Source organism: Python bivittatus, unplaced genomic scaffold (genome assembly GCF_059951505.1).
Source record: "Python bivittatus isolate LINGU-HERP-01145 unplaced genomic scaffold, Pbiv_v1 ctg000480_np1212, whole genome shotgun sequence".
Taxonomy (NCBI): Eukaryota; Metazoa; Chordata; class Lepidosauria; order Squamata; family Pythonidae; genus Python; species Python bivittatus.
In genome coordinates, this window is record NW_028277075.1 from 40,077,011 (window position 1) to 40,092,874 (window position 15,864).

At 38.4% G+C, this 15,864-nt stretch overlaps 1 protein-coding gene across 3 annotated transcripts in view; it reads right to left on the reverse strand.

Annotated features, from left to right (window-relative positions):
• The window catches only part of PRR5L (proline rich 5 like), a 70,562-nt gene that overhangs the window by 24,826 nt on the left and 29,872 nt on the right, over positions 1-15,864 (reverse strand). For all 3 annotated transcript variants that reach the window (XM_025171066.2, XM_088145771.1, XM_025171068.2), the window contains 3 exons: positions 15,697-15,745; positions 8,401-8,458; positions 1,577-1,668 (listed from right to left, as the gene is read on the reverse strand). In XM_025171066.2, the coding sequence (XP_025026834.1) occupies positions 1,577-1,668; positions 8,401-8,458; positions 15,697-15,745 (199 nt within the window). The remainder of the gene's footprint in view (positions 1-1,576; positions 1,669-8,400; positions 8,459-15,696; positions 15,746-15,864) is intronic.

Sequence of the window (15,864 nt, forward strand, 5' to 3'; positions counted from 1 at the left end):
TCTGCTACTTAAACGTAGAGATCATGCTTTACTTTGCAGCTTCCCATTTTTTAAAAAATTAAAAAGTAAAATCAGATGAGGCAGGGAGCCTGATAGGCAAAAGAGGAATTGCAAGACACACTGGCACCCATAGGCATATCATTGGGAGCCCAGGAGTTAAAAGATTTTTCAAATGTGCATAGTTCATCTGCCCATAAAGCTACACATACCTTTTATCATCTGCTGCAAGTATGAGAAAGAGGAGTAGGGGGAGGGGATAACAGGAAAAAGAAAAAAAATTACAGCATGGGAAATCAAGATTCCTGTAGCAAGAAGCAAGTATTTACATTCCTCCTAGTAATATGGAAAACACCACTTTGAAACAAGGTTTGCATAAGGTAGTGATGTTTACCTGTTGGCATTTTTGGTCTAGAGAGGAAAAAATTAACACCAGCTAGTGCTGTATCGTTAAGGGCAGCTCTGGAAAAGCCCAGAGAAAGTATGTAACTTTCCTAAGAATTACATTCTGCAAGAAATTTGTCCAGTCAGTAACTTCTCTTGCCTAGATAACATTATTTTCTTGGTTCTCAAATTAATCCTCTGTTATTGAGCTCCTTCAGTTCCTTGGGAAAAAATATTATCTTTTTTTATCTTAGAGTGCCAAACATAATTACTGGGATAATGAACACAGAGAAGTTATGAGTATTCCACTTGTCTCAAATGTGAAAATGGTTTGTGTAAAAGGTGGTGTAACACTGAGGATTGTTAACGATGGCAAGCAAATACTTGGGACTGTTGGACAGTGGGTTGAGCCAGTTTAATCAGAGGCCAACACAAATACATTTAATGACTTTTCTGCTTCTAGAGGAACAAGACAGTTCTAAAATCAGAAAAGGGGGGATTTTTAGCTTATAAATTTGCTGCCTCTGCATGTATCTCATAGATCCTTATCAAGTATTTGGCATAAAAATTATGCTGCCTCTTTACAAATCATCATTTGAAATTCAAGGGTTGACAACAGAAACCAAACTTCTTTCCCATTCTTCCTCTCAGGTACAGCAGTAAGAAAAAGAGGCTATAATCAAGATTATCAACAAATTGAGAGGGAAACGGGTGAAGAAAGTACAGAAAGTCTTGTCCTTGAGGAACCCACAGGCCAGGTTGGCCGGAAATTCTGTTATTCCAATATGCCTGGAAGGTGCCAGGTTGGAGACAATGGTTTTTATCATTAGTATATTGTCCAATTACAATGACTTCTGGGTGGTTAAAAACAAAATGTATTGTTAACAATGAATATTGACCTGTCAATTCAAAATAACATGAAATATTGATCCAGAATAACTTATCCTTTAACGGACATGCATAGATTTCCAATTACTGGGTAACAGGATTTGTGGTTCAAATTAATCAGAGTTTTATAACTATATTGACAGCAGGACAAACAAGTTTAGCAGCAATTCTAGTGAAATGTGTGATTCTTAAAGTTTAAAATTATTTTCCTTTACAGCATGTCTCCCTGCAGCTACAGAGAAGCAACTGTCAGTAAGCTTTAAATATTTTCTCTGTCCTGTTGAACTTATATTTTAACTAGACTTACCTGAACAGGGTAAAATATAGCCTGTAGTGTGGGAAGAGTCTCTGTGAAGAAGTGATCCCAGGTTTCAGATAATACCTGGATACGATCTTCTCCTAGAAGAAATACAAGGAACATTGGGGAACTTTCAAGAAACATGTTGTTATTAGATACCCATCCCTCATTTCTAAGTTCAAACCAGGTCCATACATTGCTTAGCTTTGTGAGATCACTAGAGGTTGGCTAGGTGCCTTCTAGCTGAGCAACAGAGGCCCAGATAAGTGGCAGCACCTAGCCAATCTTGGAAAGCTAACTAGGATTGGACCGGGTTAGTATCTGGATGGGAGACCTCCAGGAATACCAGGTTTGTAGATTAGAGTGGGAAGGAGAAAAAAAGAAACACAGGAAGTAAGCAAGGACAAAGCACTTCCATGTGGTGACCAGGAAACCCACATGGAAGTGCTCATGCAGTCACTAGAAGCTGAATTCAGTTTGAAGAGGGTTTCTCCTTTATCCAAATACTGCCTATTTTTGCACAAAGGCAGATTCAGCTGCAACTGCAATGACAACAGCAATATGCTTTGTATGGGGGCTATCTTTAAGGACTTCCCGGAAGCTGTAGTTGGTGCAGAATCTAGCTGCCACCTATCGTGAGTAAGAACCTCCAGGCCCCCTAAAATTGCTTCTGCTGGCCCTGCACTGGTTTCCAATAGATTTCTGGGTACAATTCAAAATGATGGTTTTAACCTATAAGGCCTTTTATGACTTGGAGTCTGGGTGTCTGCAGAATTACTGCAGGTAGAACTGACCCATCTGATTTGTTTGCCCCAAATGGGGATCACATGGGGACCTCTTTCCCATGTGAGATCAGAGGAGAGCAAGGGCATGATGGATTTGGGGACATGTCCCCATATTATGAAAGAGGTGACCTCTGGAGATCTGAATGGGACAATCCCTGACAGTTTTCCAGAGGATTGTAATGGCTAAGCACTTCAACTGAGCATTTAATTATTGAGAAATGTTGGAAATTGTTTATAGGAGGCCAGGTTTCTCTTGGGGAAGGGTATGTTTTATGGTATTATCTTTCTAGGGTTTTTATGCACCTGTGTACCATGACAAAAATTTACATGAAACCAATAAATAGTATAAAAATGCTGCAGATATATAAATTATAACACATAGCAGCTATGCCTAACTTTCTATTTGTCTTCTTTCCGAGATAAAATAGTGTTGACTTCTTTTGAGGAATAATCAGTATTCCATATTGCCTCAGGCTAAGGTCATATGAAAACTATAAAATATGATTTATCTAAAAAAGAAAAAAAATATGCATAGCAGAAAGCCCCTATTGTTTTAGAGTTCATTAACCTTTAACTAAAAATGTGGGCATTCTCCCAGAGAGAGAAGCAGAAATAACAGTAATAATTTAGCAGGCTTAAACTTTCAGAATATTTTTTTTAATTGTTCATCTCAAGTAAGAAGAATCTATAGGCTATCCCCACTCCTCTCTATCTAAAGTATATCTCAGTATCCACAGAATGCCAAAAGATTTCAGCGCAAGTAGTTTTAATATTCTATTCTCCAGTTGCACAAATATATCCATTAATAAGGCAAGTGCTTATGTGAAGGTTATAACAAGGACAGTGGTCACTGAAAACCAGAAGTCCCATTTTGCAGGAGGAACTGGTAAGACTGGCAATACTTTGTCCAACATCACAATGTATAAATCAGCTCTAGATTTCATGTAATCCTATTACAATAAAGTCATCTGCAGGCTAAAAGCAAGGTGGGGTTTATGAACACCAAACCTATTCCCATAGTCCTCCCCTACATCCTGAACAAGTTCCCAAGGGACCTTCTACTTGCTGTTTCTTGAACACAACTATCAATCCCAATATGGTTAGGAATCCTGCATTATCATGATGTTCCACAAACAGTGGCTTTTATTTACGTGTGACTAAATGTGAACAGAACCTTTCTTCAATTCCCAGTGCAGAAAGATCAAGGACAGAGATGCTGACTGTACAGTAGTCCTAACATGAGCTGCTGAAGGCATCCTCAGGTTTTAACAAAGTAGTAGTTTAACCCTAAATTAAGTATGCAGCTTGGGGGAAAAAAAACCAGTCAAATAGAATGCATCCCTTTATGTTTACTGACCTAATTCTACATAGTGATATCAAAAAACATGGCACTGGATCTATCTATACGGTTACTGCTTATCAAAACTTTTTCTCTACCAGATAAGGAAAATATCTGCTAGTGAGTATGCACTAATATTTCAAAACCCATTAAACAGGTCTTCCTCTAGCCTTTTTCAGCAACTCTTAACTGAAGCGAGGAGACAATTTGTGGTCAGCAGTGCATGGAACACTATAATTCCTTCCAGATAAACACAGTAATAGTTCCTCTTTAAACCTTGTTACCATCTTATCTCCATGCATACGGTTAAGAATACTTCTCTGCTGCTCACTCTACCTCATGGAGTTGGTTATGAAGTTAGATATCCACTCAAAACTCTCTGGAAGAGGGGTGGATCCTCTTCCAATAACCCAGATCCTAGCATGTTAATTGTGCCTTTATACTCATTTTTGAAATCAGAAATCTTCAAGTTACGACCACTCGTTCACCAACTGTTCAAAGTTATGACCAGTCCTCAGAGTACCAGCTGTCGCGTGATTGTGATTTCTGATGTTCCCTGCTGGCTTCCCACAAGCAAAGTCAATGGGGAAGCCAGCTGGAAGTCAGAAGTCACTCCTGACGCTTTTTTGCCCACCTCCATTCCACAGCGCCTGCCCACAGCACCCGCCTGCCCACGGCATGCACCTGCACTCCACAGCAACCCCCATGGCACCCCCCCACACTCCAGAGCACTGCCATGGCATCCCCTGCCTCTCTGCAGCACCTGCCCACCCTGGAGTGCCTGCCTACGGCACTCCCACCCACCCACTGAAGCTCTCACCTGCAGCCCTCACCTGCCAGCCTGCTTGTCTAGGACTCCCGCCTCTTCCCACTTAATGACCTGCACGGTCCTGGGCTTAGAACAGCAACCTGCACTGCGGAATTGCCATCACTAATTGATGTGGTCATGGGATGTCGTGCTTTATGACTGCATTGCTCATGACAGAAATTCCAGTTCCAATTACCATCGTAACCCAAGGACTACCTGTAATACAACACTGCATGCTGAACTGGCTTTTAGCAGGATTTGTAGTTGCATCCTGGTATAACAAAAAAGAACTATTTTTAAGCATGATGCAGTTTGGAAGTACAGAGGTAGATGTTTGAGAATTCTCTACAGGAACCCATCTTTCCACAAAATTATTTTACCAGCAGCATAGAGTATCTCCTGGAACAAAACAAGGAAAGCTCTGTCATGCTGAATACCTACCATCTTATTAATTCTCACTATCACTACAGATATAACTCCTTTGGTCTCCAGATTGACAAATATTTGTTAAGCCCCATGCCAAAGAAGCTAAAGAGCATCTCCATCACTTTTTCTCAGTAATCATAGAACTGAAGAATCACTCATTTTCTCCCAAAGTAACTTTCAGCAGCCACAAATGGCACCATTTGAATTTTCTGCATAAAGTTGAGTGATTCAGAAACTCACAACTGAAAAACTGTCAAACTCAGCTTTTATTTCTAATCGAGAAGCACAAGTTTCTAGCTGCTGTATTCTTGTCATGGCCTAAGACCCAGATGAGCACACTCTCCAAAGAACTGTGTGAGCTGCACTGATGGCTTCAGACTGGTTACTGGAAAACCTCATGTTGCAACATTATAAGCAAATTTTATTCACTGTTGTTAGACTTGTTTCCAAATAAGGACTCCTGCAATTGCAGTCTTAGCAGCCTGTGACCCACTAAATTGTAACATAAATGTATTTGTTTTTTAAAAAAATTAAACTAAGGTTGTAAAACTCAGAAGAACCCTAGTTATCTGAGTTTAATTAGAAATTAGTTGGAAAGTTGGAATTTAACAATATGTTTGACAGGTTCTAGAGCTCTTACATCACATCTGCCTGTTAATGTCTAAGAGTATGTCCGGTTTTTTTTTTTAAAAAAAAAAGAGTTCTAAAAGAAATACTACATGCAATTTTTACAACCATCTGCAAAACTCTTTTTTCTTTCTTTGATTTTGAATCCAAATAACAGAAAACAATAAACCAGAGAGCTATATATGATGAAGAAACAGGTCCAATAATTGAAGTTTATCTGATCAAGTATTAAGAAGTCTGAATGGCTTTTTTGTGGTTAAGAAACTAGGATAGATTTATTTCTCCCTAGGTTCCTGCCTCCTTTTGAACTATCAGTGAGCAGCATAACTTATTTATTTGTCAAATTTATATAGCTGCCCATCTCACAAAACAAGTGATTCTGGGCAGCGTACAACAAGGTTAAAAAAAGTTAGTTAATACATACTCAAAACAATCATTAAGAAACATTAAAAACAACAAAGATTGGCAACTGAAAACTGTTATGGCCTAGTAACATTCTCCCATGTACAGTGGGGCAAAAAAGTATTTAGTCAGCCACCAATTGTGCAAGTTCTCCCACTTAAAAAGATGAGAGAGGCCTGTAATTTTCATCATAGGTATACCTCAACTATGAGAGACAAAATGGGGGGAAAAAATCCAGAAAATCACATTGTCTGATTTTGAAAGAATTTATTTGCAAATCATGGTGGAAAATAAGTATTTGGTCAATATCAAAAGTTCATCTCAATATTTTGTTATATATCCTTTGTTGGCAATGACAGAGGTCAAACATTTTCTGTAAGTCTTCACAAGGTTTTCACACACTGTTGCTGGCATTTTGGCCCATTCCTCCATGCAGATCTCCTCTAGAGCAGTGATGTTTTAGGGCTGTCGCTGGGCAACACAGACTTTCAACTCCCTCCAAAGGTTTTCCATGGGGTTGAGATCTGGAGACTGGCTAGGCCACTCCAGGACCTTGAAATGCTTCTTACGAAGCCACTCCTTCGTTGCCCGGGCGGTGTGTTTGGGATCATTGTCATGCTGAAAGACCCAGCCACGTTTCATCTTCAATGCCCTTGCTGATGGAAGGAGGTGCTCACTCAAAATCTCACGATACATGGTCCCATTCTTTCTTTCCTTTACACGGATCAGTCATCCTGGTCCCTTTGCAGAAAAACAGCCCCAAAGCATGATGTTTCCACCCTCATGCTTCACAGGAGGTATGGTGTTCTTTGGATGCAACTCAGCATTCTCTCTCCTCCAAACACGACGAGTTGAGTTTAGACCAAAACGTTCTACTTTGGTTTCATCTGACCATATGACATTCTCCCAATCCTCTTCTGGATCATCCAAATGTTCTCTAGCAAACTTCAGATGGGCCCAGACATGTACTGGCTTAAGCAGGGGGACACATCTGGCACTGCAGAATTTGAGTCCCTGGCAGCGTAGTGTGTTACTGATCGTAGCCTTTGTTACTTTGGTCCCAGCTCTCTGCAGGTCATTCACTAAGTCCCCCCATGTGGTTCTGGGATTTTTGCTCACCGTTCTTGTGATCATTTTGACCCCATGGGGTAAGATCTTGCACGGAGCCCCAGATCAAGGGAGATTATCAGTGGTCTTGTATGTCTTCCATTTTCTAATTATTGCTCCCACAGTTGATTTCTTCACACCAAGCTGCTTGCCTATTGCAGATTCAGTCTTCCCAGCCTGGTGCAGGTCTACAATTTTGTTTCTGGTGTCCTTCAACAACTCATTGGTCTTGGCCATAATGGAGTTTGGAGTGTGACTGTTTGAGGTTGTGGACAGGTGTCTTTTATACTGATAACAAGGTCAAACAGGTGTCATTACTACAGGTAACAAGTGGAGGACAGAGGAGCCTCTTAAAGAAGTAGTGACAGGTCTGTGAGAGCCAGACATCTCGCTTGTTTGTAGGTGACCAAATACTTATTTTCCACCATGATTTGCAAATAAATTCTTTCAAAATCAGACAATGTGATTTTCTGGATTTTTTTTCCCATTTTGTCTCTCATAATTGAGGTATACCTATGATGAAAATTACAGGCTTCTCTCATCTTTTTAAGTGGGAGAACTTGCACAATTGGTGGCTGACTAAATACTTTTTTGCCCCACTGTATGTCAATCTACAATAAGGCTATATTTCATGATTACCAGGACCCCGCCCCAAACTTTTTGGAAATTCACTTTCAAATGCTGCCCATAGTTTCCAAACTTTTCACTGTAACCAAAAATCTGAGAATCACGGGCCACCAAAATGCATCCAAAATGTTAAAGTTGTACCCATCAGTGCCAACTGGAAAAACCATGTGGAACATTTTAAGATTTCTGATGAAGATTGAGAATTATAGGCATAATATAACTGATCTGAGTCTATAATCCTCAAATGTAAGCCATGCTTTCCCTGCAGAAATATGAATAATGTTTAACAGCCTCCCATAACAATGTTGATTTGATTATGAGGTTGAGTACAGCCATTTGCTAGACACCCTTCACCACCTTGTCGTCAGTGGTACAGTATACAGATCAACATTGGCATCTGACAACTTACTATGATGCATGTATCATATGGCAAGCTATCCTTTTTTTTCACAAATGGTATTGATAAATAGCTGTTTATAGCATGCTTTTCAATTAGAAAGGTAGCTTCCCCTGTGTTCTAAATCACCTCTACTCAATGCTATTATTATGACTTCACTGTGTGGCTTATACATAATAGGACCTGGGGATATTTAGCCATGTGACTCAGACATGTTGGTTTTTTCACAAATTCATCTTAATAACTTCAAAAGATGATTCACAAAGCTTCTGGGAACTCAGAGCCCTCCCCACAGCTGTCAATTTCTATACTTGCCTTCACAAAACTTAACTTTCTCTTCTACGTACAGCAAGCCTTTTGCAAGAAGCTGGTTCTGCCAAAAAGAAAAAAAGAAAATAAGGTTGAATTTTCTCACAAATCCAAAGATAAAAAAGATGCTTTCAATTTTTATAAATGCTATTTCCAATGGATTTACTCAACCTGCTGAACAAGCAATGTTTTTTTTCAAAATCCTGGGCATGGATACATACATGGCCAATGAAAGTTTCACATGCTGTAGCTGCAATGTCTGAATTCCTAATCAGACTCATTTCTTTTCTGCCAAAAAGATCTTCAGGCTGGATTTTATTGCTATTATTGTGCCTTAATCATTGTATTGCATTTTAATACTATATTTATATCTTATTCTCAGCTCTGGAAATTCTCAAAGAACATATATTTCTGAGTTGCCATATAAATGTGGAAAAGAGATATAAAGAAAGGCATTCCTGCATATGATCAGTTAAAAACAGTCTCTGCTCTGCTCTGCATATCTCAACTGTGAATACCTTGATGGTCCAATGCCATAAATACATTCACTGGCATGAATGTATTTGGAGGAAACCAACTGAACTGAATTCTTAAGAAATTAGTGCAGGGACTATTCTATCTGGGTCTGCACTATGTAGAATTTAAAAGGACAACACAATATTATAAATAACCTACTGGTTTTCCAGTGTGTTAAGAACTAGAACACAAGTAGGCCTTGTAACAACATACTGCACTAAGGGAGTGCAGTATCATTTGCTATTCTAGCCGTCATATCAACTTCTCCTCTATGATATTCCATTTTACTTTTCTACCATTTTTCAGGTAACAACCCCAATCCAATTGCATTATCTGCCCACTGAATAAAATCTGCCTGTACTTTGGAATCCCCCCTTTAAGGAGGGAGTTTCCTAAAGATGTTTTGTACAACTACAACCTTGGGGCTGTCCCCAGATGCAACTCCCTCTTGTGTCAATTGTGTTATATAAGAACTGTCACTCACTTCTGAACTTCAGAAATAGAAGGAATGAGTCAATATTCTCTCTTTATATCAGTGCATGCCATACTTTGCAAAACTTTTTTTTTTTTTTTAAAGAGGAACACCTGAGATCTTTTCTTTAAAAAAAGGAAAACAAATGAAAAAGCTGTTTAAATAACAAGCTTTCGTTTTCTTTATATTTAATGCAACAGTTATAAATTTTAATTGGATGTATGGACTTGCATATGCCATATTTCATCTACAATAAGATTCTGATCGTTAAACCTATTTCAATATTTAGTCTTTGTTGAAGAATATGCTGAAAATCCACTTTCACAAAGATGTGTTGAAGGAAAAAGAAGCTGTACCACCAATTCTTTCTCACTTCAAAGACTATATTCCCTGTGAACTTTCACTGAAATTTTGTGCATTTTTTCAGTTATTTTAATGTATGCTTATGCAGAGATCTACCGGCATTTCCTGTTCATTTTTCACTACTGACATTGATCTAAAGCCCATTATTTTTTTTTTCTTTCTTTTTTTTTTGATTACGGACCAACTCACAGAACATCTTCAACAGTAATACTGTTATTCTGCAGAATATGGTTGTACACTCACATAAGCCTCCCAGGGAACTGGCAACCTAAAGTTTGATGGTGGGAAGATGGAATGAAAGGTTGAGCTCAGCAAATGCAGTCCATGTATTGTATTACAATACTTATAATTCTGGAATTGGGGGACAACTCAGGTCATCAAGTCCAACCCTCTACTCAATGCAAAAAATCCAAGTTAAACCATCCTGACAGATAACTGCTCAGCTTCTGCCCACCAGAAATGTTTAATGAGAAAGACATCTCTCCACGTAATTGGGTCTAATGTCAAATTATTCTTACTATTAAGAAGTTTTTCCTAACATTCAGCTAGAATCTGCCTTCCTGCACTCTAGGATGATATTTAATAGTGGTATTATTTTATATATTAATCTCCAAGGTGTCCTCCGGACTCTCAGAATTCCCAGCCGAAGTGGTCATAAGAATTCTGGGAATTAAAATCCTGTACATCCGGATGGCACCAGTTTGGGAAAGTTGCTTAAGCCTGGTGGTTACGCATGCTGGCAGAATTTTCTGTAAGAGAATATATCTGTGGTTATGAGCAATCCTTCCATTGTGAAAAAGAGGCAGATGAATCATATAAGTGATTCATATAAGTAACTACTCCTCTAACAGTTACAGATAGTCCTCGCCTAATGACCATTCATTTAATGATGGTTTGAACTTACAATGGTCTCAGAAAAAGTGATTTATGATCTGTACTCACACTTACGATGATCATACTACCCTCTGCAGTCATGTGATCATGATTTGAAACCTTTCTTATGACAGTCATTAAGCGAATCACATAGTTAAGCAAATCATGTAGTCATTAAACGAATTCCAGCAAAAAAATCCACTGCGGAAGCTGGATTCGCTTAAAGGCCACATGATCCGCTTAACGACTGCAGTGATTCACTTAACTATCATCGTAAAAATGGTTGTAAAATTGGGGCTGGTCACATGGTGACTCGCTTAATGACCGCCCCACTTAACAACCAATTTTCCAGTCCCTATTGTGGTCATTAAGCAAGGACTACCTGTATGTGGAGTGTTCATGGTTTCAAGAGTTGAATGTACTACCTGTATGCACCTGTATGCACATGGAAGAATTCACAACTGTCCAGAATAATTATGAATTCCTTTGTCAGATGGAAAAATAATTGTCTGATGGAAGATCTTTGTGTAAGCAAGCACACAGAGGAACAGTGAACAAAACAAAAAATGCGTCAGCAGTATTAATATTATATTCAATTACCTAAACAACCACTTCCCTGCAATCTTAGAACAAACCAAAAGAAAAGGACTGAAGCCAAAAGAAAGAATATGTACAAATAGTCTAAATACATAGCAATCACGGGGAAGAAGCTATTCTTATTCTGAGAAATGCATCAATGTCCTTGGAGTACTTTCTTCCCAAGAAGCTGCATTTATTTTGAAAGCCTAGAAAGACTATGCCAACCCAATTAAAGGACAGATTTTGAAATTGAAAAAAAAATTACTCAAGAGAGACTTTGTTTAAAATAATTCATGGTTTGTTTTTATGCGGTGCATAGACATCTGTGTCCCTTTTTAATGACAGGGCCTTTCTCTGTATTACTTAAGTTTAGCAATGATGCAATAAATATATGTTTGGGTAAAAGTCAACGATCATGTTTCTCAAAATGTCAGAATAAACAGTTACTTACGTTATTCTCACAATCTATGCCATAGATATATTGTGGTCCTGTACTGTATTCTTCCTCCTCCCCCTTCTCCCCATCATAATGACTTATGAACTTGGGGTAAAGATATTGGAAAACAAAGTATCTTGAATTAAAAATCAAAACTAAGGAGGAATCACAGGAAAAGGAAAAGTTCAAGGAGGTAGGAGGGAATACAAGGTCTCATCTGTCAGAATTCAACCATAAAACAATAGTCAGTGGCTGGATTTACACATCAGGCTAAATCATAAATTTGCCTGTTTGTTTTGGCCAAATCTGATTTGTGAATCCAACAACTGTGTTTTAAGTACAGTTTGTGGCTTAACTGATTTATTGAATAAATCTTAACTGGCTGAGTTCTGAAACTATAATACTGTAAGTTTGTTTGGTGGTTAGTGTGAAATGTAGACCACTTGATTAAACATTCCTAGTTTAATAGAATAAATGAAACTTGAAACTGTGGGTGTGGGTGTGGGTAAGGACTAAGTAGCCAGACTCTTTCTAGATTGCTAAATATCAAGATATTAGAGAACTCTTGCAAATTATCCTAGTCATATCAGGAACAGTAATTGGTAACTTACAACACTTTACATTTCTTCTGGACATCATGTTCCAGATGTCAGTGGCTTAGTTGAAAACGTCTGTGCACATTAGAGTTGTGTGCAACTCTGAACAACAGAAGGAGAAAAACATGTTTTCCTACTACCACCATTTATCCAAAGAAAATCTAGGACAATTAGTGGGCATCCTCAACTTGTGATACCTGATAAACCACTTTGTAAATGAGATGGGAGGATTCTAGGAACTTTTAAAACTGCATACACAGATAGCTGTAAAATGCCAATAAAACTAGATGAATCCACTAGAAATGTAGGTTGAACAGCATCAATCCTGCAAACTTCCCCAACCGACAAGACTCCTCAAATATTTTCAAAAAATGGCATGTTCTAACCAGCTATACTAGAACAAAACACTGAAGGCAAGAAGTGTGCTTCCTTCATATGGACGAGTGTCTGTTGGAATAGTTTCCTCAAAACTGGATTGCTAGCAATTATTATGCATCCCACCAGACATTTCTATTTGTATTTTTTGAGTCAGACTGCTCATATGAAACATGAAGCTTTCTCTTTTCCATTTATGAAAACAAATACTCCATGTACATGTCTTTGTATATATCTCATATATTCTCTGAAAGGAGCAGGGATATCTATGTATTTCTGGAAGTTCTCTTTCAAACACGCAATTTCCATATTTGCAATTCAAGTTAGTCAAAAGGATATGTATGTGTTTAAGGAATGATACATCTGTATAGAGCATACTGGTTTTATCAAAGAGGAATTGGCACTGTCTTAAAATAGAGAACACGGTCTCATGTTCAGTACTACTGGCTTCCCCAAAAAACCAAAGAAGTAAATAATGATCAGGAAGTTTGTAGTTATTCTATGAACTATAGTATATGATTATTTACAGAAATAAAAACATTCGCTGTTGAGAGAAAAAAATTATAGACTGGTTAGTTCTGTTCTCATGAACTGCCATTGCATATTGGTTCCAAATATTTTAGTAAATAATGCAGCAACTAGTTGAGTCCTCAAAAATTCCAGAAATGATAAAACAACTGCTCTATTTTCCACTCTCTTTGTAAGTCTTCCACAGTCCTCTTTCATAGAACTAGGACCATTTCTTTAAAATGCACACACTGTCCATAGTGTGCTGACAGTTTACTTCCAAGTTTAAAAGAGAATTAAAGCTAGTTAGAATTAAATCAAATCAAATCAAATCAAACTGAAGCTGGTTAGAATTAAAGCTAGTTAGTCCACGACTTATGACAGCAACTGGGACCAAAATTTTCATCACTAAGTGATGTGGTCATAAAGCATGACTGTATCGGTTAGCAACAGCAATCCCTGTAGTCCAGTTGCCATCGTTAACTGAATCCTGAGGTTGTTAGGTGAGACAACTCCCTGCCAGCTTCCCAAATCCAAAGTCAGTGAGGAAGCCAGTAGGAAGTTACAAGTCCCAGGCCTGCAGGCAGATAAGTGGCTGCGGTCGGGTGGGGGAGGGAGTAAGGGGGTAGGCAGGGGCCTGGGGAAGGGTCAGGGAGGTGCGCAAGAGGCAAGGTACAGGGAGGGTCTGCAAGGTGGTGTGCAAGAGGCGCCGCACAAATCTGGGAGGGTGTGTGGGTCTGGGAGGGTGCACTGGGGCGCGCAGATGGGGGAGACTCACCCCAGCAACTTGCAATCTCCCCTGCCGGCTTTCCCTTTGACTCTCTGGGAAAACTGGCATGGAAGGTTACAAATGGCAAAGATGTGATTGTGGGGTGCTTGGTAACTGGTCATAAGGTTGCCAAGAACCCAGATCACAATCATGTGACCATAGGGATGCTGGGATGGCTGCAACTTCGATATATTTTACATGTTATGTAAATGTACATAGGTAAAATTATATCACATGTTACAAACATAAATGTGTATGAAATGTAAATATATATTACACATATAAATTTACAGGTTATTACTGTTACAAGAAATACATTATAACGGTATACACTGAAGTGAGCATAAAGAATGAATTATGAGTGTGCCTGCCTTTTTAGAAATCCTTTTGGCTATTTCTGAAAAATCTAACTGGTCCCCGATATAGAGGTGGGTAAAGAAATATCCTGTTCATAATCTGGTTTCAGATGTTCCATTTTCACTAACAAGGCTGTTTTCTACAATAATGATAACAATGAATTCGTGCATGCATCCTTTTGGACTCTTGCAGATAACAAGACTCAAACTTTTTCTGTGGTTAAATACAAGATCTTTAAGGGCTGTTTATCAGTTAAAAGGTACATAATAATTTCACTCTGACTCATGCATTTCCTCCCCTCCAATGTCTGAATTATTGTTGCTCTGCAGACTATTCAGATTTCAAAAAACAGTGTTAAATTCCCTAAAAGGCTTAATGAGATTTTTGTTCACTGTTTCAAAACCACAACCACAACATACTTTAGTGCATGCTGCAACTGTGTGAGTTGACAGCTTATCTAACATGCATTCCACATTTAAGTGCCAAGAATGTGTATTCTTGCACTGCACTTCTCATGTCATTGCTCAGGTAGCTCTTTCAAAAAGGTGGGGAAGGCTATGTGTCATAGCACGAATTCCTAGGGAAGAAAACTCATCAAAAGAAGGTGTTTTCAAGAATCGTCTCTTCTCACTGACCACTGAAGCCATCTTAAATCAACTAGGCAGAGATGCATTAACGCTATGGAGCAAGAAGCAACATAATGTATTACCAATTAGGAATTCTTAAATGATCAGCTGAGTATTTACTGAATGGTGGCAATATTTTCAAAGACTGCTTTTGAAAACTTCTTCATGATGCTTTATTATTAAATCTTCTTACTGTGTCTGGATTAATAATGATCAAAGGGTGTTCCAGAGGCTGCCAGGAGAACTACCCAGCCACTATCTGAGAAGATCCTGGGTATATTATTTATCTTAAATGTTCATAAAGAAGTAAAGTGCACTTCCACTTATAAGCTATGCAAATAAGAATAATGGGGGGAATGGGGAGAAGTGAAACTTTAGTTGTGAGCATTGCAACTTAAGCAACACACAGTCCTATTTACTGGGGGCAGAGAGGGGCTTTGAAGCCAGAAGCAGAGGATCTCAAATTCCCTAGCTGTGACCCTTTTTCTGAAACCCACTGTCCAATTATTCATGAGTTTTTAAAGAAAAAAAAATCAGCATTATCTGCTTAAATGAGGTGTTTTTATGTTATACAGTGCTACCATTTTAAAAAAGAAACCTTGGCTCTCTCAATTTGTAGTTCTTAGCAAATGGGAATACGTTTGTGCAGCTTTGTTTTAACCTTTATTATCATGCTATGTTGTTCAAAACACTTTCCAGCTTTCCACTCAAAATCCAAGGTCTTGCAGCTATTTAAAGAACAACAAGAAAAAGGAAAGCCAGCATAAAGATTGAACTAAAAGACAGTCCAATTTCATTATGTTTCAACTATCCACTTAAGGACTAAATGTTACCTGAAAATAGTCTGTGATGAAGGATCCGAGCTCACTCTTCAACAACTGCCTGGAAAGAAATGGATCACTTATCATGAAAACACTTCCAGAAAATATTAATCAAAAGAACAGATTTTTTACTAAACTGTACAATGTACAGGTGTACTAATAAGGTGTTTTGAGGCAAAT